The following is a 22,415-nucleotide window of genomic DNA, read 5'->3' as shown; positions in this document are numbered from 1 at the left end:
CTTTTGATGTGGTAAATGGAACATAAATAAAATTGTTTTTGAAATTACTGAATTAATTAGGTAGTAAAGCGACGACAGTGCATAAATTTACTTGGCAATTTTTTTTTTAATCCATATTTCCCGGCCCCCCCTCCCCACCTTCTCGCCAATTACAGCCTGTTAATAATATAAAATCCCAAATTTTTATCAATCCCCTGTGCTGGGAGAGGGAGGGGGAAGAGATGTCGCATCGTACCGGCGGGGCCGTCGCGCCGAAACCGCGGCGGGGAAAGGGCCGGGGCGGTGCTGCCGCCGGCCCGTCCCTCCCCACCGCCAGAAATCGCCCGTCTCCCATCCTTCTCCTTCCTCTACCCATCCTCATCCTCCTCCGGAGGATGCTCGCGGCTCCTCTTTTTTTCCTTTTCCCTTGTTTTTGGGGTTTTCCCCCGCCCCCCCCCGCCGCACCTTCCGCGACGGTGGGCAACCGCGGCCGCCGAGGAGCGGGACGCCGCGCCGCCGCGGCGGCGATGACCGCGCGGGCAGCCGGACCCCCGGCTCCTCGTCCGCCCGCCCCAGCCCCTCGCCGCAGGGGCCTTTATTAGGCAGGAGCTATAAATTCGCTCGCAGGGATATAAACGCGCGGCGGGGAGGCCGGTGCCAACCGCCAGGCTCGCGCCGAAGCGCGGCCGATACTTGGCAGCACGCGGAGTCCCGTCCCGTTGGGAAGATCATCCGGAGGTATCTGTGTACTGTAGGCGACACGAGGCGCTCGCTAAAAATACCCCGGCTGGAGGGGCTGACGGGCGCTGCGGGCGTCGCGGAAAGCGCGGAAGAAAGCGCGAGGGGGAGGCGAAAGCCCTGGCGCGGGCTCTGGCTGCGCCGCTTTCAAATCCGTCCCGCTCCCCGTAATAACCAACGCGTTTGTTTTTTGGGGGGTTTTGTTTTGGTTTGGTTTTTTCCCTGAGCCCTGGGATAACAAGCTCAGATGTTGGATGACATTTTTCCCGGTGACTCACATAGTAAAATTAACCTTGAACTATTTACATATTCAATCGCCACCCTCCCTCCTCCTCCTCCTGCCCTCTCTGCGAGCGTTGTGTACATTACAGGAATCCTGGCTCCGCATCAGTTTTTGTTTTGCTGATGAGAGGAGAGAGGAGGGGGGGGGAAAAAAAAAAAAAAAAAGAAAAAAAAAAAAAGGGGGAAAAAATATTCCCCCGCCCGGAGTACACATCCACTTGAGGGAAAGAACACGCAGTCCTGGCCTTTGGAAATTGGCAGGCAGCGCGCTGTTCCCGCGCTGATAAGAGGTACTGTAAATAAAACTGTACGGCAGCGCCTGCTGTAAAACGCCCCGCGTCTGTACTCATTGTTCTGACAGCTCCGGCTTTTTTTGGGTCCGCTGTTTTGGTACACGCTGTGCTTCCTTATGTAAGCCAGCGCGCCCGGCTCCTCCCGGCGTTCGCCTTGTTTATTTTCGCCTCGCCAGGAATTTTTTCTCTCCGTGTGTGTCGTGTGTGTGTCGTTCGCCGCCGCCCCGGGCGCGACGCTGGCCGGCTTCGCCTTTCCTCGGCTTTTGGGGGGCGCGGGGCGCCGGCACCCGTGCGCGCGTCCCCCCGCCCCGGCCTCGTCCCGCGCAGAAACGAGGGAAGGAAAAGCCGACGCCGCGTCCCGCGCGACCCCCGCGGACGCGGCGAGCCCCCCAGCACGGGACACCCCCCCCCCGCCCCGGCGTCGCCGGCGCCTCGCCGCGGGGAGGGGGCGAGCGCCGGCAGGCTGCTCTGCCGGGGGAGGACCTGTTGCTGGATCCTGAGGGTTCAGGCTTCGCGGCGGCGGGGCCGGGAGGGCTCGGAGCGGCGATGGAGAGCCATTGCCTTGGCAACTGCCGGCTGCGCGTCGCCCGCGCCGGCGTGCCGCCTGCGGCCGTCGCCCTATCGATCCCCGTCCCCCCGCCGCCCCGGCGGCTTCTCCCCGTCCTGGGCAACCTTTCCGCCGCGCTCCTCCTCTCCCTGCCGTGGCTGAAAGGAGAGGACCGCCGGCAGCGCCCGCGTCGGCACCGCGCCCACGCCCCTTCGGCCGGCGGCACGTGCCGGGGAGGGGGGGGGGGAGCCGCCCCGCCGCCGCCCTCGCCGCCCTCGCCTCGCCCCCAAAGCCCCTTCCCTTTGCGCCGACCCCTTCGCGAGCGGCCACGCGGCCCGCGCGCGCCGGGGCTGTTTTGGGTGGAAACTCGGCGCGGCGGCGAGGGCGGCGGAGCGCGACGTGCGCGCGGCAAACAGGCAGGCTGTCGTATTGATTAACAGATGAGACCTCTATTATCGATCAACGCTGGGCGAGAAAATGTATCACTTTTAATTTCGCCGCTGCCAAATATTCCTGCCCGCGAGCGAGCCGTTACCGAGACAATTTAAAGGCAACGGAATTCTCTTTTTAATGCCTCTCGTGACGCCGCCCTCTCCCCCCGACGCCTTTTCCCTGCGCCTTCCCCCAAATCGCGTTGCCGGGGGGGGGAGGGGGCAGGAAGGGGGGGGAAGGCGCTGTCTGGACCCCTGGAGGAGGCGCGGCACGGCACGCGGCGGGGCGATGCCCCCCGCCTCGGCGGCCGCTCTGTCGCGCTCAGCCCCTCGCAGCAGGCGTGTGGGACCCGGAAATCTGAGAAATGGGTCCGCAGCTTCGTCCCGGCGGCGGCGCCTCGGCCCTGGCGTGCATCGTCCCTCCGGTTTTACCTGGAAGTTACGTATCTTTTTCCCCTCACCCGAAGCAGCGGTACATATTGATAGCGATTTTCCAAGAATTCCCCCCGACAGCGCGTCTCTCTGCGATCGTCGGAGACGCCGCGTCTCTGACCAGATACGTCCTCGGGTACCGGCGGCGATGGGAAGGGGCGGGAAACCAATTACAGTTAGATCGGTTACAACGCTAATGAAACGCATTGACGTTTAATGATTTTCCTTTTGGGGGAAAAAAAAAAACCCACACCACAAAAAACCCACCCGATATTTAATTCCTTCCTGGCGAACAACTCTCGCGCGCGCGTTGCGCTGTTACGCGCAAGGGGACGGGACCGCGGGGTTCAGCCGCCGCGTTCCGTGGCCGTGCGGGGGATATAAAACACCGGACCCCCGCGCCGCGCGGGTTTTAACGGCGCCGGCGGCCGCGGCGAGGTCCGTCCTCGAGTAACCCTCCTCCTGCCCTTTCTCTCCCCAGCGGGCGCCAAGGCCCTGGTCTGCGATCAGTGCGGCGCCCAGTTCTCGAAGGAAGACGCCCTGGAGACGCACAGGCAGACGCACACCGGTACGTGGCCCTCCCTTCCCACCCTCGGCTTAGGCGCGAGTCCGGTGCTTAGGCTGCCTCGGTAACCTCTCACCCGACGGAGAGCTTAACCCTTTGCCGCTCCCCGCCCGCCCGGCTCCGTCTCTTGACTTTGGTTAAGGTGAGTCGGCTGCCTTCGCCGGTCAACGCCTCGCCCGGCTCTGCAAGCCCGGGCGGTTAATTCGGCGGCGCGGCGGGCGCGAGGCGAGTCGCTCCCTCCGCCGGCGGAACACCGGCCCTTCCCAAACGGCTCTCCGCGGTCGGGTCCCGCCGCGTCTCCGCCGTTGCGCTTCCCGGCCCGTCGGCGTAGCCGGGGAGCGCGAGGCGCTCTTTACGCGCCCCGCAAAGGCCACGGGGGGGCTCGCGGCCGGGCGGTCCCAGGTGGGGCTCTTGCAAACCCGCCAAAAAGGGGCTGGAGCGGGGAAAAGCGCCCGCTCCTCCCCGCGCCGCGTCGGGAGCGCTTTGACCGACAGCCTCCCGCGGAGGCAGAGCAGCTACGCGGTTTGGCTGCCGGCCGCGACGCTTCCGTGGGGACGAAAGCCCCTTGGGTCGCCGGGGGCCGGACCGCGCCAAAGCTCAAAGGGTGCCAGGAAAACGGAGCGCGGGGGATGCGGTGACCCAAGCGGAGCGGGTTTATCGCCGCCGCCTCCAGCTCGTAAACGCGGGCGGCGTGGTGACGCGGCGGAGCGGGGCCAGGCGGCCGAAATGAATCGCTTCCTCTCCTCGGGTGGCAGGCAGCGAGCCCTGCCCTGGCACGGAAAGCATCCCTCCCTGCCGACGCTATAATTAACCCCGTTCCCAAATAACGGCATCTCCTGGGAAGGAGGGGGCGGGGGGGGGGGGAGCGTCCTCCCTTCGCCCTTAGCGGCAGGTGGCTTGGCGTTTGGCTTTGAAAACGCCAAAAAACGGCCCTTTTCGGTAGACGTGCCGGTCGGTTCCTTCAAGGACGGCGTCAAAAACCGAGCAGGGCGTGTCGGGTACCGGCCGACCGAAGGCACCCGGCGTTGCTCGAAAGCGCCGTCTTTAGGGGAGGGCGCGGGGGGACCCCCCCGCCCCGCGAGCGCTCGCTGCCTGTCGGGACGATCTACGGCTTGAGAGCTTTTCTGCGGCGAGGGATGGGCCAGATAAAGGACTCTCGGGGTTTCTTTTCAGCAGGTGGGGCTGCTTCTGGGGCGAGCAGCGGGGATCCAGGACCCCCCCCTTCCCCTCGCCTTTTTTTATTTTCCCCATTGCCCTCCCTGCTCCACCGAACGACGGCGCAAAATCCGAAGCCGGCAGCCCGGCGCGCTCGTGCTTGCCCGTCTCTTCCTGAGGCGAGTCAAAAAAAAAAAAAAGAGGAAGAAGAAAGAAAAAAGAGCTTCTGCTTGTGCGTACGGCCCCGTCGACACGGGACTGAGACGCCCTCTCCGGGTGCTCGCCGTCCTTGGCCCCCGTCCCGCAGCAATAGGAGAAGCAGCAACCGTTTTGGCTCGTCCGCCGGCAGCGCGAGCCGGCTGCCACGCCGCGGGAGAGGGCGGAAAATTCCCTGCCCTTCTCCTAAAACGTACGAGGGGAAAACGAACCGCGCGCCCGGCGGGCAGCCCGGGGACCCCCGGCCAGCGCTGCTGGGACGCGGGGCGCCCGCGCGGCCGGTGTTCGCGCTAACGGGGTTCGGGCTCGCCGCCGACTTTTATAAATATCAGAGGTGACTCGTCTGGAGTTTCCCCCTGCGTGCCAAGGCAATTTAACGGGCGCGAGCGCGTCGGCGTCGGGCGGCGCGGCGCGGCGCGGATCTGCTCCTGACCCGGTTTCACGTGGGCGCGCCCGACGCCTGGCCTAGAGCGCGTTTGCTTCGGCGCGTAGCCGGCTCTTCGGACGGTGGGGCCGGCGTGCCCCCCGGCCGCTCCGCGCAGGACGCGCGGGAGCCTTCGCCGTCCCCCGCCCGCGCCCCTCGCGTCGCCCGGCCGGCGATGCCCGCGCCGGGACGCAGGTAGCGGAGAAGAGTTAATCGAGCCAACGCGTAACGGGAAATTGAGAAGCTGTAAATCTCCCCCGCACCTTTTTTTTTTTCCTTTCCTTTCCCTTTTCTTTGCTGGGATGTTGGTAGCGTTTTGATTTAATAGTTGGCCAAACACAAGGGTCTATTTTATTCCGAGTTTACAGGCCTCAGGGCTGTTATTCCTCCAAATTTAATAGCGCTGAAATTGCAGGGTTGGCGATAATTTGCCTATCACTTTCCGCTCTCCCATTGATGTTTATTGTCAGCGGGATGGAATCTCAATCCGATTCACTTAGATAACGTGTCTGTTAAACATTTAGATAATTGTGCCATCATTAACTTGTCACATTATTTTAGAGATTCGAAACAGTCGCGCGGTATAAGCGGAGGGGCAGAGGGAGAAAAATCCGGCGCACGGGAGCAGGAGCCCGGGAGAGCCTCGCCGGTGGCGGTGGGATGCCCCGCGCCGGGTCCTACCGAAAGCGTCGCTCGGCGGCTGCTCGGGAAGCTCAGCCTTCCTCTCCGACTCGGCGTGGCCGTAACCGCTTCCCCCCCCCAAAAACCCCCTTCCGCTCCCGTTCGAAACGCACGCTGAGGTACAGCGATTTGCTCATTTTCATGATTTTATTTAAAAGCGCCAGAGCACTTGGCGTTTTCCCGTGAAGGAACGCGCCGGGAACGCGGGTCGGCAAGGGGGGACGCGTGGGAGCCTGGAGGAGGTGGTGGAGGGGGAACCGCGCCGGAGCCACGCGGGCACGTGCCGTCGCTTTCCGTTCTCGGCGAATTTACCTTTAGTCCAATCAATTAGGCGTTTGGCTCGTCTCCTGTCGTTTGCCTCGCTCTCTCTGCCTCAAAACGGTACCCGCCTAAAAAGCACCCGTGATCTTACGGGTGCAGCGTTCTTTTCGGTCTTGGAAATTCCGGCTTCTGAGCCAAGCGGGAAAGTAACGTGCAAGTCGGGCGACGCGAGCCACGGGTCGCGTCGAAACGTCAATTCTGGTTTGCCCTGCGCTCAGCGCGGCGCCGCGGCCGGGACGCTCCTCTGACTCTGCCGGCGGCCGGGGCTTGCCTTGGCGGTGGCTCTTGCCACCGACAGCCGTCTGCCACGTCCCTGGCTCCGGCGACGGGCGCCTCGGGGTCGGGAGCTGCGATTCGGGACCCAGCCCGGTGCCTCCTCTCTCCACGGGAGCGGCGCCCGGCGGCGTCCTTCCTTTCCGAGAGCGTCCCGACGTCTTCCGGGGCTGCCCGTGACTCTCTGTTACCGTTTCACGGGGCTCCTGAGAGTTTTCGGAGAGCAGCTCGATGAGGCTTCTGGGGGAAATACCGCCCGATAGCCTTTTTTCCGTAGCTGGGGATAAGGCACCGTGGCATTAAGCACGCTTAGAGGTAATTATCCTTCCCGCGCTCGCTTCGGCGGCGCGGTCCCGGCTGGGCGCTGATGCCCGGGCGACGCGCTGCGGGTTTTCTGTTGGAACGCGAGGCTGGGGATTTGGGTGCTCGGGCACGGCAGCGCTGCCGACGCCCCCGCCGTCCCCTGCCGCTTCTGCCGGAGGCTGCGAGCGGTGGGCGCGGCGCCGCGGCGGGCGCGAGGATCGCGCTTCCTACGGAGCAGGCGGGAGCGCCCCGCGGTGCGCCGGAACAGCGGAGATGGGTGCTGGCTTCAGACCGAGGCCCCCGCGCTTAGGAAACACGCCTGGTTGACCGTTGCACATGGAGGCGCCGGCCCCGGCCGCCTTCCAACGCCGCCAGCGGTGATCCTTCACCAAGCTGGGAAATTCGGCTCTGGGGCCGGGGGACCTCCTGCCAGAGGCGCCTCCGGGGGTTTGCGGCTACAGGAGCGGCTGGAAACGCAAAATGCCGACAGCGAAGGTGCTCGCGCGGCTGCCGCGACGGTGTTGGGTGCGGGCGTCCGCCTGCAGCCAAACGTGCCGCGCGCTGGCGCGGCGTCTTCTGTGCAACGTCGCCCGTAAATGGATTTCTAAGAACCTCGGAAAAAGGACTCCCTGCTTAATTTTGGCCGCTCGACAGGGAGTGGGACTCGCTCGCTCCAACCTTCGGCCGCGGCAGGACGGAACAAAAAACGATGCGCCGAGGAAGGGCGAAATGGCGGAGCGCGGTACAACGGGGCGAGCCGGGTGCGTCCGAAGCGCAAAGCCCCGAGTTTTTTTTGCCAAAAGGCCTGAACGCGGTCCAGGGCGAGGGAAGGGAGAGCGGGAGCGTTGGGCTTGAGTCCCTCGCCTTCCCTGCGCTGCCCAGCTCGCGGCCCGGGCGCTCCTCCCACGCGCGCCGCGGCCCTTCAGAGGAAAGCGCTTTTTGCGAACGTCTGTTTCCATAAAAACGAGGGCTGGGGCAGCTGCGCTTCCCGCCGCGAGCCCCCGTCCTCCAGGAGGGTCTATTCCCGGTGCAAGCGGCTGCGCCGCGTCCGCCCGCTTGCCCCCCGCCACCTCCGGCCACGGCCGCGGCGCGCCGGGAGCTCGCCGGCAAGCGCGCAGAGCCGGGGCGGCGGCGGCGCCTCGTTAGCACCGTCCCCGGCTTCTGCAGGGCCTCGTGCTCCGGGGGGCACGGCACAGAGCCCCTTTGTCTGACAGTAATGTCCTGTGACAGCGCTTGAAATCCGAGTCCCGGCGCGCATTCCTGAAACCGGGAATCTCCCTGCCTCCCGAGGCACGGCTGCTTTTTCCGCCTTGGCGGGGAAGGGCGGCGGAAATTCCCCGCGCCTCAAGGTGGGCTCGTCGGGAAGCGCGAGCGGGTCGGGCTCGGCGCGAGCCGCCGCGGTCGCCGAAGACGAGCCGGGAGATGGCAACGTGGCGGACCCGCGCGTCCGCGTCCGCCGCCAGCGGGCCAATGGTCGGCCTTTAATTTTCCTGTGCAAATACTATTTAGAGCGCGATGAGAAAAGCCCTCGCGCTAAGCTACGGAGAAATCTTTCTTGTCCTTTAATTCTAGATGAAGGGGATTAGCGTGAACATATTTAACCTCTGACCCAGGGACAAAAGCATTATCAAATTTAGTTGCTGAGTGGCTCCCCATTTAACCGAACCGGTGCGGTATCTCGGCAATTTATTTTGTTTCCTTCCCTCCCTTTAGCGGCCACCGTGGCCCCCGGAGCGCGGGGGGCCGCTCGGCAGCCCTCCTCGGCTCAGCGTCGAGATGCCCGTCGGAGCCGCCGGAAGGGAAACCGCTCGCCGCCAGACCCCGCGGAGGCTCCAAAAAGCTAGCGAACCCCCCCAAAAGAGCGAAGCCGGCTGTAGGTCGGGCCGCTTCCTCCCCGGCGTCCTCGTGCGCGCCTTGGCGCTGGCCCGGGGCGCAGAGAGACGCCTCTCGTACCCCTTCGCTCCTCGTTCCGCTCCGGAGCGGGAACGAAAAGACGCTGCCCGGCGCTGCCGTGGCGTTACGGAACGGGGCGGCGGCGGCGGCCGGGGTCCCCCGGTCCGGCGGAGGAATGCCGCGAGGGGCCTCCCGTCCGGAGCCGGTGTCCGTTTACAGCGCATCTCTCGTAAACCCGGCGGCGGGGGCGAGGGCAGGGGGACCGGCCCTCCTGGTATGTGATTGATTATCTGGTATTTATGCCATTGAGGACTTTTCAGCGGCTCGGGGTCAGGGGGTCATCTCATGTGTCTTGCTGCAAATCCGCTTCCTTTTGTACAGTGCGGGCTGGGTGAGCAGACACACAAAAACAGCTTTTTCTTTTCCTTGGGAAAAAGGGGAGGGGGGCGGGCTGGTGTCAATGAATTTTTTTTTTTCAGCCTTTCCTGAATAGTGTCCTTTTTAATTCCAAAGAACTTTTAATTAAAAGTAGCAGGAAAGTTCATCTCGGCGAGGTTTAACTTACCTTAGCGGTTACTTTTGTCCCCCGGGATTCGCGTCTCCCCGCTTTACCAAGAAAAACCGAAAAAGCCCGCGCGAAACGGGGGAGCGGCCGCTCGCGGCACCGTTTTGCGTCTCCCCGGCTTTACCGAGAGGGCCTTTTCATCTTTTCTCTCTCTCTCTTTTTTTTTTTTTTTTTTTTTTTTTAATGATGGGGGTGCAGGAATAATAAGCCGACGCCGCGAATCCCAGCTTTGTGCCTGGCGGCAGCCGGTAGCTCCGCTGGCCATGCTCGGCCGGAGGCGGCCGCCCGCGCCGCCGAAAGGGCCGTTTCGTCAGCCGGGATGCGAACGGGGGCTCCCCGGCGTCTCCTCGGGGCCGGCGGGTGCCAGCGTGGTACCGCCCTGGCCCGGAGGCATCCCGGCGCGGAGCGGGCGGGCGCCGGGCAGGCGCCGCTCCGCGCCGGGCGTGATGGCGGCGGTGGCGGCAGTCTCCCGTGGGGTGGGATGCCACAGCTCCGTAGGCGAGGGCAGGACATAACGCCGCTGGCCGGGGGCATCCGTCCGCTGATCCCCTAAAACCCCCCCGGCGGGGAAAAGCGGGCGCCCGCCGTGACGTGCCAGTCGGAAAACGCCGGTTTGGCCGAAAGGAGATGGGGGGGAGCGGCTCTCCGTGGGCCAGAAACGCTGGTGGGGGGCTTCGTCTCCTCGCTGGAGCTCTTTGTTTGCCGACGGAGCACTTGCTGACAGTTTAGCCGTCGCTGGGAAAAGAACAGGGAAAAATACGTTAGGTTGTCGACAGAAAGTCAAATTATTTTTTCAGCTGGTTTCACTCCAAATTCCAATTGGGAAGAGGAAACCCGGGAAGGCGGCGTGGTGACGACGAGCAAGCGAGTAGATGACAGCTTCCCTTCTGATGTGGTGGCCAGAAACGCCGCCGCAGTTTGTCTCCCCGGTTGCCCCGGGGCAGCGCTCCTCCTCGGGAAAGGCAGGGACGCGCGGCTTCCTTGGGAACGGCAGGGATGGCTCCGGGATTCCCCGGGGCGGCGGAGAGCGTGGGGACAGGCTGAGGCAGAGCGGTACCGAGGGGGGACGCTGCCCACGGAGACCCAGATACCGGGCGGACTAATGCGTTTCGGTCGAGCGACGGTTGCGTCGCCGGGAATCCGAAGGCGGGACGCCAACGCCGCCGTCCCGTGCCCTCCCGCCCCGGCTCCCCGCAGCGGATTATCGTATTCCTTGGTGTTACAGGGCTTCCCGTCACCGGCACCCGGTCGGTGCCGAAGGCCTCACGGGTGCGGCAGAGGGACGCTTGTCCCCTTTGAGGTGCTACGTTTTTGGCCGCCCGCACGTTTTTAACCTATACGGGTGTATTTTGACCGGTCCTGGTGGGGATCGCGCCTTTTGCGAGGCGGGCGCGCCTCCGGCGTCAGCCGGAAGGCTTTTGGGTTTGTAAGCGTCTTCCGAGAACGCCTTTGGCCTCAGAAAGAGTAGAAACTAGGTTCGCCAAGCGCCGCCGGCGCGAAGCCTCCGCGGCGCGTTCCCGGGCCGGCGTGGCGTCGGGCGCTCGGGAAGCCGAGGGCTGGAAACGCCGTAAAACAGCGTCGGCCCCCGAAGGGGTCGTGGGGTTTCCGCTCCCGAGCGCGAGGGTCGCGCGGCGCTCGGTTCCTTCGGGTGGGGAACCCGCTCGCGCTCCGTCGGCGCGGGTTCGGGCGACGCCGGGCGTGCCCCTTCCTTCCGAAGCGCCGCGTGCGGGCAGGGCGGGATGCGGCTGGACGCCGCGGCGGGCGGCGGTGGCTCGCCCGGCGAGCGTCCCTCGCCGGCCGGGAGCCGCCCGCATCCCTCGGCGTCACCGGCCGGTCTCCGCCCCGGGGGCTCGGCGATCGGCAGCTGATCCCCCCCCAGACCTCCGGACCTCGGCCGGTGCGGGTCCAGCTGCCGCCGTGATTGACGCGAAGCCAGTCTATAAACAAAGTCTTCCTCGCCCCTCAGAAAGACTTTGCGGTTTAGTTTGCTTTCAAGGTCAAGATCAGACCTTCCTAAATAAACACATATCAAAGGATCATTAGCGGAGCAGCACTGTTAAATTGAGATATTAACTTCTGTCAGCCACGCTTCTCCTTTTTGTTCGGTAACTCGCGACTGCGGCGGGTTTTTATTATTTTGGCCCCAGGCGGTAGCATCTGGCTTCTGTAGAGACTGTAAAAATTAAAAAGCGCCACAAATCATTGCGAGAGAAAAGCAGTAAATTCAACGATAAGAATTTAAAATTAAAATGTTTCGGCGCTTTTACATTCGGCGGAAGAGGGAACGAATGAGTTGCGTGCCTGTTGCCATAAAGCCGCCGCCGCTAATCGTCGCTCCCCCTTCCCCGCTCGCTCTCCCTCGTCATCGTCCTCGCCCGAGCGATCGCAGGAAGGCGCGATGAAGGGCGGCGGCGGCGGCGGTGGTGGAGACGCGGGGAGAGGGGCGAGGCGGTGCTGCCGGCAGCGGAGGAGGCGAGGAGGGGACGCGCTCGTCCCGCCACGCTCAAAGGGAGACGGGGAGGTGGCGGCTAATGCGCTGGGGTGCGGGACCGCATCGGCCCCTGGGTCCGGGCGGCCCCCAGAATGATCCACCCCCGGCGGGCGCGGGCTTGCCCGCGCCGGAGCCGCGGCCCGGGGCTTGCCGCCCGCTCCCCGGGGGCTGCCGCGGGCGCCGGCGGCTCGAGCGTCCTCCACCTGCGTCCCGCCCCGGGCGACGGGCAGAGCGGGGCCGCGGGCGGGCGGGAAGCAGCCCCGCGCGTCGCCGCGGGAGCGCGACCCGAAGGTTTTGGGGGGGACACGCGCACGCGGGACCGTTAATCCCCTGCGCTCGTGAGGTCAAGGTTGTCCGTCTGCTCCGAGGCGCTTGCGTTTTTCTCGGCCTCGGTAAAAAGGCGAGCGGGTGCCGGGGAGGAGCGCCCGGCGCTCCTCTCCCAGCCCCGGAGGAAAACCAGCAGCCGACGAGCCGGCGGCGCCGGCGGCTTCTCAAGAATTAATGTCCCCTCGTCGCTTAAAGTTGGGAAGGAGGCTGCGCCGCCTCCGCGTAAATAATAATAATCATCGAACAAATGCCCCCTCGGGAGAAGCTGCCTTCCATGAAGACGTTAATTAGCGCGGCAGCCCAGCCGGGGAGTCCGCCGGCAGCCGTCGAAGCCGGGATGGTTCGGTGACTCTGGCGCAGAACGCGCGCGTCTCGCGCGTTTGTCACCCGGGGGTTCCCCCCCGGCTCGCCCAGGGAGGCTGTAGGGGCTCTCGGGCTCCAGCCGAGCAGCCGGCACGGTAGCGGGTGCCGCCGTCGCCCCTCGACGGCACCTTTGCTCCGGCGCGGCCGGGCGGTCGTAACGGGCCGGCTCCGCGCGGAAAAACCCCTGCATCCGCGCGGGCGTCGCGTATCCCGACAGCAGCGTCGGGGGGAGGGCTCCTTCGCGCCGCCCGGCGGGTTCGCTTCGGTGCCGCCGCCGAAAACGCCGCTTTTGGTTTCGTAATAATCCTGAAAACAGACACCGAAACTGGGTTAATCTTCTTACCCCGAGCGGCGCGCGTCCGCCCGGGCGAAACGCGACCGCGGTGCCGGTGCCGCGGTCCAGCGTCCCCGGGACCGTGCCGGTGCCCGCTGCTTCCGCCTGTCCTTCATCACCCGTCCTCCTCCTCGGCTCGGCGGCCGCCCTTCCTCCCCGCGCGGCCCGGGGGGAGCCCTGAGCTGAGCCCGGCGCCTCGCGTACGCGCTTAAGTCCCGCCGGCTGTAACGGTTCTCAACCCCGGCCTTGCGCGCGCGGTCCGCGCAGGGCGGCCGCCGCCTCCATCCGGGGCATCCGCCACCGGGCAGCGAGGGGACCGGCCCGCGCCCTCCGCGCTGGGCGTCCCGCGGCGAGTCCTTCGACGCCCGCGCCCTCGTGCCTGCCGTGCCGCCGGAGCCGTGCCGTGCCGATCGGTCGCCGCGGCAGCGGATGAGCAGGCCGGCCGCGTTTTTCGGGTCTCGTGCGCCGCGCTCTGAGCGAAGGCGGGGAGGAGACGGGGACGCGGGGAGGGGCGGTTCGGCTCGCGCGCCCCGACCTCGGCCCCACGCCCCCGGGGAGCGCCGCGCTTGCCGGGGCTCGGCCGGGGACGCCTCGCCGGCGCGGCGGCCGCGGTCCCCCCGCGGTCCCCCGCCCCTGCCGCCGGAGCATCCCCGGGTCGCCCTGCCGGCGCCGGGGGTCCGGCCTCGGCGGCGCTGGCGCGGGCGGGACGGCGCGTGCGCGCGGGGCCGGCGGGGAGGAGGAGGAGGGAGAAAAACTCGAAGTCAAACGTCTGAAAGTCAGATCCCTTTTTAGTATGAATTTGCTGTATCTCATTCCGAGCACTAATTCCAATTTAATTGCGAGTGGCCCGAAGCCTCTTCAATAGGAGTAACAAATGGTTTGATTTTGTAAACTTCATCAGGCTGCATTTTAAATGCGACACACTCGCCCGGCTCGAATGCCAATGAAGCGCCGAAGTAGCTCTCTGTTTACTAATTATCCGTTTTTACTTCAAGCCACGCTGGCTGGCTTGTCTGATTAAATCGGATTTGTGGGATAGAGAACAGCTCGCAGAGTTTTCTCTATAGTAAACGAGATTGAAACTATGGGCCGCCTGGCTGCACACTGTAAATTATATTTCCTTTTAAAGGCGACGCGTCGCCTTTCTCCCGCCGCCGCGCCCGCCGCATCCTCGACTCGGCGGCGCGGGAGCGCGCCCGGCTCCTCTCCTCGCCCCCCCCGCCCCGCCGCCACGCCGGGTTTTTATTTTAACGGTTGTTATTTTCACGCCTCCCTCCCGCCGAGGCGGCGCGGCGCCCGACGCCCGCCGGCGGGACGAGGGGCGGGGAGGGATGCGCGCCGCCGTAGGGGCTTCTTTCGCTCGCCCGTCCCCTCGGGGACGGGTTTCGGCCGGCGCGCTCCGCCAAACGGCGCCCGAAGACCCCCCCCCCCACCCGCCGCAAGCCGCGCCGGCAGAACCCGGCGGCCGCCCCGTCAACGGCTGCGGCGCCCGAGGCCGGGGAAGACGGGGCGGCTGCCGAACGCGGCGTAACGGGGCCGCGCTCGACCCTCCCCGGCTGCCGAGACGCTAATTCCGCGAGCGTGACCTGCGCCGCCCCCTCCCTCGGTATCTGTCTTCGTGCCCGGGGGCTTTTTATATTTTAATTTGCTTTTGAACGTCCCGCGAAATTAATGGCGCGCTCAGGGCCATTGTGCGGCGTACAGTAGAGGGAAGGGCCGGCGGCGCCCGCCGAGAGCCGCCGCGTTTCCCGGGGAATGAATCGCTCGCCCGCCTTCGCCCCTTTTAATTGTTGACAGTAAAAAGCGTTTAAATGCCGCTTAATTTGTAATCATCTTCCCGCAAAAAGGGGAGAAACCATTAAAACGTCAGGGAAATGAATAAACCCGTCTCTCGCCGGTTTGGGGCGGCGGCGCGTCTTTATCGGGGGCGATTTTTCTTCCGATGGCTGAGGGCTGGCTCGGGGCCGCTCCGGCTGGGAGCCCGGCGCCGAGTCCCCGCGTCGCCCGCCGCGGCTCTCCTTGCGGCGAGCCCGGTACCGCCGGAGCCCGGCCGCGGCGGCCGCCCCGGGCACCCTCTCCTGAGGGTCTCCCGTCTCTCCGTCTCCTCCCCACCCCACCTCCCGTCTTCTCCCCGAAGGTGCGACGCCGCTGCGCCTGCAGCTTAGAAAAAGGGTCCCCTGGGGGGGACGCCCAGCTCCGGGGGGCCCAGCACCGGCCCGTGGGCCGGCGGGCGCATCCCCCCGTGGGCGCACGAGGCGGCTCGTCCCCATCGCCGCGGCTGCCGGAGTCGCCCCGGGGGTTTTTTTTTTTTCCTTTTTTTTCCTTTTTTTTCTTTTTTTTCTTTTTTTTTTCTTTTTTTTTTTTCCTTCGAGCGGGGGCCAATTAGTTTCACAAATGAGGGCCCTATGGTGCCAGGGAGGATTTGTTACGGCCCCGCGCGCCGGCCCGGCGGCATTGTCCTGCCCTCCGCCCCCGCGGGAGCCCATTGTCCCCGGCCCCAGCGGGGGCTGCTGGCGGCAGATTTATCGGGGCCGGCGTCCCGCCGGCCGGGGCCTCCGCTCCGCAGCTGGCCGCGGCGCTGGGGGCTCAGCCCCGGGGACCTTTGACCCGTCCTGCTGTCACCGCCGGGGCCGCCGAGGGCCGCGGGGCCGCATACCTCTCGGGATTTGCTTCGCACGGCCCGTTCGGGGCTGGCTCCTTTTTTTTTTTTTTTTTTCCTTTCTTTTTTTTTTTTTTTTTTTTTTTTTAAATTTTTTTTGTCTCGGGAGCGTTTTGTCCGCAGCTGCGTGGGGGGCGCGTGAGCCCGCGCCCCCCCGGGAGAGACCCCGGCGGAGGCGGGAGGGCAGCTCCCGTGCGGGGCCGCCTCTCCTGCCGCTTTTATTCCCGTTTCGCTCGTTTTTGCGGGTTTCGGGGCGTTTCTGCGTTGCCGCGCCAGGGCTGGGACCGAGCGTCCCTCCTGGCGGCTCCCGCATCCCCGCAGCCGCCGGGCAGAGCCGGCCGCGGCGTGCCGCACCGAGGTGGCCGGTCCCCGGGCGGGAAGGCGTGGGGCTGGCCGGGAGGACGCTGCCGCCGTCCCGCCGAGGGAGCACCCTCGGCTGCCGCCCGCCCGCACGCCAGGCAGGGCCGCCACGCCGGCGGCGCCGCCGCGGGTGCCCGCCGCCCGCCGTTTCCCCGCCCCGTCGGCGCGGTGATGGCGGTGGGCTCCCCTCCGGCGGCGCGGATCCGTCGGTTACCTTGAACGTCTTGCCGCGGCTAATGAGTTGCTAACGCAATTTTCTAGATAATTTTATTTCCCTAGTCCTCACGTCTTAACGTCTCCAAAAAGCTCGCGTGCGTTTGCTTAACCCCCCCGCGCGACGCGATTTGCACCGACTCCCGGGTTCCGAACAGCCGGCTGCGCGTAAACGAAACCGAATTCTTCAATAACGCAAAGGTCCGGTATTTTGATCGGGGTAATGGGGCTTGGGGGCATGCGGTTTTCTCTCCTGCTTTTTGCCGCCGTGGCGCGGCCGCAGCCGGTTTCACGCCCGCGGTCGGGCGGACGGGGCTCGCGTTCCTCTGGGCGCTCCCCGGGGCGGCTTTGCGGGGCGTTTCCTGGGGTCCCCGGGCGTTACCGGTTTCGGGGCTGCCGGGCGATGCCTACGTCGGCTCTCTCCCTCTCCGGCAGGTACGGACATGGCCGTTTTCTGCCTGCTGTGCGGCAAGCGGTTCCAGACGCAGAGCGCCCTGCAGCAGCACATGGAGGTGCACGCCGGGGTGCGCAGCTACATCTGCAGCGAGTGCAACCGCACCTTCCCCAGCCACACCGCGCTCAAGAGGCACCTCCGCTCCCACACAGGTAACGGCGGCGCCGCCGCCGGGGCGCTCGCGGCTAGGGCAGGCTTCTTCCCCGCCGGTGTTAAAAAAAACAAAACAAAAACCAAAAAAAAAAGTTAAAAAAGGGGAAAAGAAAGGCGAAATTGTCTTAAAAGCATCAAGGCGACTGCGGTCGGTTGGATTTAAAGAACGAGGCGGAAAAAAAAAAAAAAAAGAAGGGCCGCGCGTAGCAAGTTGATCCGGTATAAGGTGACATGTGACCCGCTTAGGGGATGCGCGATCATACCGGCTTCGCCGGCTTACGGGCGGTAGATGCACATAATCAGCCGGTGCTCGGCCCTAATGGGATTAGGGCGACCTGCGCTACGTGTAGCTGGCGCTTCCGCGGCGCGTCCCACCGGGGCAGGGCTCGGCTCCGGGAGAGCCGGGTGGGAGAGCCCGGCTTTGGCCGCCTTAACGCCGTGTCCTCAAAGCACCCGCGCCGTGTCCTCGGCTCCTCCGCCAGCACCCCCGGGCAGCACCGGGCGACGGCGGGGCGGGCGGTCCCAGCCGCGCCGTCCCCGAGGGGCGCGGCGAGCGCCGTCGCTCGGGTCCGGCTGCAAAACTGCCCCGGCGCAGGACGCGGCAGCCCCTCGGGGAGCGAGCGGGGGGAGCCTGCCCCGGGCTTTGCGGCCCCGCCGTGCGTCACAGCCGGCGCCGCGGCTCCCCGCAGCGGCGTGGGCGAAGCCTTCCTCGCCCGTTCTGTGCCTCGGCGAGTCGGGGGCTCGTTGCGCCCTCCTCGGCCGCGCTTTTGTTGCCGGCAGGGAGGAAGACGCGTGCCGAGCCGGGGCGTCCCCTTCGCCTTTCCCCCGCGAAGCAGCGCGCGCAGCCCCGAAAGGGGACGTGGACGGGGCTGCCGGGGGGCACGCGCCGGCAGCGACCCGGGAGGGTCGCCCCATCCAGGCTGCGGCCGGCAGCTGCCGGACCCGCACGTGTGCCTGGGCTCGGGGTCCCGACGCGGGAAGCGGGAATCGCGTGCTGACGATAAGCACGCTAATGCCGAGCGCCGGAGCTATTTATAGCCGGTAATCCCGTGACCTGGGCCACGGGTCGGGCCGTGCGTGTCCCACCCCAACCTCCGCTGCTTTCGCAGCTCCCGGCTGCGCGGAAACGGCCGGGATCAGCGCTGCTTTGGGGGCGTTCGATCGTGCCGCGCGGTTCCGCCCCGCGTGGATGCGGGATGCTCGCGCGCCTCCCGGGGCCGGAGCCCTCGAGGTCCTCAGCTCCCGTTTACGCGGCTGCTTCCCCTAAAAACCGGAGCGTGCCGAAATGCCGCCTGCCTCCGGCGGCAGAATCGCCGCCTTCGGCTCCGGGATCGAGAAGCGAGGCGATGATTCGGATTCAGGCGCGGGGAGGCGAAGCGCAGCTGCCGGCCTCGCCCTCGGAGCGGGGCGGCGGACGGGGGGGATCCGAAACGCGTCCCGAGCGTCCTCCTCCTCCGGTGCCCAGCCGGAGGCTGCGGGAGGGGGGGGAGAGTAAAATATCATTTTAAAGAGGACGCGAAAGCGCAGGCATGTGAGTATATAACGAGAAGGACAATTTATGCCCAGGCACGAGTGCAGTTTGACACGGGGATAATGAAAAAACGTAGGTCATTGTGGATGACTTAAGCCTTCACAGCTGAAGAAAATGTATGAAATGCGGGGAACATTACACGCTTGGCAGCTCCGCACATCTGCAGCAGGACAAGTGAAATACAGTTGGCCATTCTTTACCATAAACTGTGCTTGTAGGATATGCGGCACAGAGAAATTGTAATTACAGTGACAAGACAAATCAGTAATATTTAAATATTCATGAACAAAGTCTCGGACGATCAATCTATCTTTATTGTCCTTGCCTTCGCGGCTGTAATAAATAAGTAGCTAGAGCCCTCACCTTTCCTTCAAACCGTTCCGCCTTCGGTGGCGAACCAGAGTTCATTTATCAGCCGCCCGGTCTGGAGCGCGGGAGGCGCCCGGGGCCGGGTCTGTGCCGGCGACGCCGGCTGAACGCCCCGGGAATCGGCGGCGGGAGGGTCGCGGCGCCCTCCGGTCTCCCCGCCCTGCTGCGGCACCCGAGCGTCCCCTCCGCGCGGGGACCGGCCTGTCGCGCTGGGGCGGCCGGGACGCTCCGTCCCCCCGGGAGGGCGGCGGCGGGTGCCGGGGGTGAATCGGGGCCGGGGAGCTCGTTTTGGCGCAACGCGGTGCCGGCGGCGGCTCTGACGCGTGCCTCTGCTTGCAGGCGACCACCCCTACGAGTGCGAGTTCTGCGGCAGCTGCTTCCGGGACGAGAGCACGCTGAAGGGCCACAAGCGCATCCACACCGGCGAGAAGCCCTACGAGTGCAACGGCTGCGGCAAGAAGTTCAGCCTCAAGCACCAGCTGGAGACCCACTACCGGGTCCACACGGGTACGTGCAGCGGGGCCGGGGGGGGGGGGGGGGGGGGGTGTCTCCGGCCAGGCCGGCGGCGCCGGACCGGTCGCCCGGCGGAGACGCCGGCGGCCGGGGACGACGCGTCGCCGGGCGCGCCGGCGCGTAAATAGGGGATCGACGGCGAGGCCGGTTTTGCCGTTCGTTCCACGGGTTATCGGCTGGGCCCGTGGCGGCAGCGCCGACGCCGGGCGGTCGATTTCCGCCCGGAGCCCCCGCTGACGCCCCCGTCTCCCGCAGGCGAGAAGCCCTTCGAGTGCAAGCTGTGCCACCAGCGCTCCCGGGACTACTCGGCCATGATCAAACACCTTCGGACCCACAACGGCGCTTCCCCCTACCAGTGCACCATTTGCCTGGAGTACTGCCCCAGCCTCTCCGCCATGCAGAAGCACATGAAGGGCCACAAGCCGGAGGAGATCCCCACCGACTGGCGGATAGAGAAGACCTACCTCTACCTCTGCTACGTCTGAGGGAGGAGGCGCAGGGGCGGCGGGGCTGAGTGGCGGAGGACTGGGAAAAAAAAACAAAAGCGACAAAAAAAACCCAACAACAACAAAAAAAAAAAAAACCAACCACCAAACCCGCAGCGTCCACGGCCTTGTTTGTTTTCGGTTCTCGCTCGTTGCTTCTCGCCGGAAGGATCCTGCGGCCCGGGGCGGGGCGATGCACCGGCCCCTTCCCCAGCCCCGTCGGCTCCCTCTCCCCGGCTGCTCGTGCGCCCGCTGCCCTGGCACCCTCGCTGCGGGGCGGCTTCCGCCCCTCGCGGCCCCCGGGGAATCCGCTCCCCGGCCGGCCCCGCCGTCGCCACCGGCGCCGCCAGGAAGACAACGCAGGAGCGCCGCGCTTCCCCGAGAGCGTGCGTATGGCCGGTGCTTTGGGAAGGCTTTAACTTCTGGTGTCCGCTCGTCGCCGCGGGCACGAGCTCGCATGTGGCCCCGGCTCCGCGTGGGGCTCGGCCCTCGTTTCGGGAGGGTCCCAGCGCTCCCGGGCCGCCGCGTCACGGGCGGGAGGAGCGCCGGCGTCCGGCGAGCCGCGGGCGCTCCGGTGAGAGCATCCCCAGGGCGGGGGATCCCGGACGGAGGAGGGCGTCTGGGGTAGGGCACCGGGTGCGAGCCGGGATGCCCCGCGGTGCCGCCCGGGGTCTGGGCGGGCGCGAGGGGCGCCCGGAGGCCGCCGCCCTCCCCCTGACCAAAGACCTCTCTATGCATTTCCCCTCCCTTCCCCGCCCTCCCGGGGGGCGAGGGCGAAGCCCCCCACGGGGAGGCGCGGCCGGCTCGGTGATGCGCGGCCGATGCCGGTGCCGGCGCGAGTGCCGCCAAGTGCACGGCATCGCTCCGAACGGAGCGGAGCGGGAGGTGGGGAGGGGGCCTCTTTTTTCTGCTGATTTGGGGCGCCTGGAAGGTGCCGAGCGTGGTTTTTTGCCCAGCCCTCCGCCGCAGGAGCCCGCAAGCGAGGGGTGCCCGGCGGCAGGCGGCTTCGCTCGCCGCTTCTCTTGCTTCTCGTTCGGTGTTTGTCTGAACTTTCTTTTGGAATATTTCCGCGTTTAGCACATTTTACTTGAAATTACCTCGTTTTTTTGTGACCTCATGAGCTTTTATTGATTTGGGGGGGAGGACGGGGGCCGGCGTGGCCGGGAAGGCGCGTGCCGGCGGTGGCGGCGCGGCGTCGGCCTCCCTGCCGGCCTCCCGTTGTGCATTATCCTTACCAAAACTGGTATTTTTTGCCCGGCCCCGCGGGGCCGGGGGCGTCGGTTCTGAAGCTACCTCTTGTGTTCGTTTTTGTTGCGTTTCTCCTTCGCGGTTGCGGAAGCGGGCTCCGCGCTTTCCATCCCGCCCGGCGCTTGCGGCCGCGGCTTTTTTTTCGTCGTTTTGCTGCGTTTGGGTGAAAAGGGGCGGGGGGGGGGGGGGGGGGGAGGAAAAAAAGAGTCGGGGGGAGCGGGACGGTGTCTGAAGGCGGTTTGGAGGGATGCTGATCGCCCCTCTCGCTGGGGGCTGCGGGTCCCGGCCGAGCCCGTCCCGCCTCTCCTGGCGCCGAGCAGGGATGCGGCCGCGGGCGCGGCATCCTCCCTCGCGCCCCGCTCCGGCTTCGCGCGCGCGTCTGCCCTCGCGTGCGGGACCTTCGCTGCTCCGCGCGGGGCGGACGCCGCCGTGGTACAATCCGGGATGTGACTGTGGAGAACGGCTTGTTTAATTGTTGTGCCTAAGGAAAAAAGAAAAAAAAAAAAAAAAAAAGAAAAACTATTAAAAATACCCAGTTCCTTCACACGGAAAGTTGCTGCAATTTCTGGCGTGTGCGCGGTAGCTCCCCGCGGCGCACCGGCGCTGCCGGCCGCGGGTGCCGTGGAGCACACGGTTGAGCTCACGTGGCTTTTTTTTTTTTTTTTTTTTTTTTTTTAAGCTTTAACCTACCCTCTCTTCCCGCCCTCCCCTCCCCTCCCTTAGTGCCGCACGGCGTCGGGATCGGCGTCGGAGCGATGCCGCCGCGCCACGCTGCTCCCCCGGGCGCGCGTCCCCGCAATCTGTTTGCCGTGGCGCGGCCCCCCGCCGCCCCTCCATATATATATATATATATATATATATATAAAAAAAAAAGTATATATATGTGTATCCTAGCAGTGAGGACCAAGCGCCCCGCGGGGCCCCGGGCTCCCTCTCCCCTGGCTTGTCGTCGGTGTCGTGAGCGCCCGCCTGCCTGTCCCGTCGCTCTGTGTTGCCGCTCGTGGTTCGGGTCCGTCGCTGTCCTCGTTCCGTCTACCTCAGCACCTCTCTGAGCCCGGGCGCAGAAGGTGCCCAAGTTCCCCTTCGGTTTTCTCAGAGTATCTATCGGCTCCTATTTTTTGTACGACCCCCTCCCTTCTCCCCTCGCCGTTCGCTCCCTTGCGGTTCTGCTTGTGAGTCCTCTCTCGTCCTCTAGCCACAGATGCCGTTAGCTAAAAGTTTCCTGAAAAATAAAGAAAAAGAAAAAAAAAAAGGAAAAAAAAAAAGAAAAAAAAAAAAACCAACCCAGTTGTGGTGTCTCCTAGTTGCAGCTCTCCGCATCTGCCTTCGTCCTGTGTAGATTCAGATGCATTTCTTTGTAAGACTTCAGTGTTTCTGACAGAGGAAAAAAAAAAAGACAAAAAAAAAAAAAAGAAGAATAAGAATATACTGCTGCAGGTTTTTTTCTCTCCATGTGTCACTAAGTGAAGTTCGTGCCTTCTATAGCAAAGAGAATATTTTTTACATCCTACTAACGGTAGATTTTTTTGTAGTGAACATTTTTTGTATTTTTATTTATAAGTCTCATAAGGAAAATAGCAATGTTCAGTTGTATACCTTGAATCTGCAGTTAGAAAACAAACAAAAAAAACCAACCAATAAAGTTAATTCCGTTGTCTTGGCCTGCCGTCTCCTGTTCCTGTGCCTGCTGGGAGGAGGAGGAGGAGGAAGGATGCATCCCACCGGCTTGGGGCGAGCCGCAGGGGGACCCACGGCGGTGAGTTTGGGGGTGCCTGCTCGGCACCCCCCATCCCCGCCGGGCTGCGGCAGGGGGGTCC

The 22,415-nt window shown here is 65.0% G+C and overlaps 1 protein-coding gene across 1 annotated transcript in view; it reads left to right on the top strand.

Moving 5' to 3' along the window:
* The window catches only part of ZBTB16 (zinc finger and BTB domain containing 16), a gene marked incomplete at its 5' end in the record, with an annotated part of 31,761 nt that extends 11,847 nt beyond the window's left edge, over positions 1 to 19,914 (top strand). The window contains 4 exons of the mRNA XM_082009927.1: positions 3,184 to 3,270; positions 16,281 to 16,451; positions 18,692 to 18,859; positions 19,121 to 19,914. Of these exons, the coding sequence (XP_081866053.1) occupies positions 3,184 to 3,270; positions 16,281 to 16,451; positions 18,692 to 18,859; positions 19,121 to 19,350 (656 nt within the window). The 3' untranslated portion in view covers positions 19,351 to 19,914. The remainder of the gene's footprint in view (positions 1 to 3,183; positions 3,271 to 16,280; positions 16,452 to 18,691; positions 18,860 to 19,120) is intronic.
* Between the last annotated feature and the right edge of the window lie 2,501 nt (positions 19,915 to 22,415).

The sequence above is a fragment of the Phaethon aethereus genome (genome assembly GCF_964289735.1).
Source record: "Phaethon aethereus genome assembly, chromosome: 23".
In the NCBI taxonomy this organism is placed as follows: domain Eukaryota; kingdom Metazoa; phylum Chordata; class Aves; order Phaethontiformes; family Phaethontidae; genus Phaethon; species Phaethon aethereus.
The sequence above is the reverse complement of the archived record's forward strand: the minus strand, read 5'-3'. Positions and strand labels throughout refer to the sequence as shown.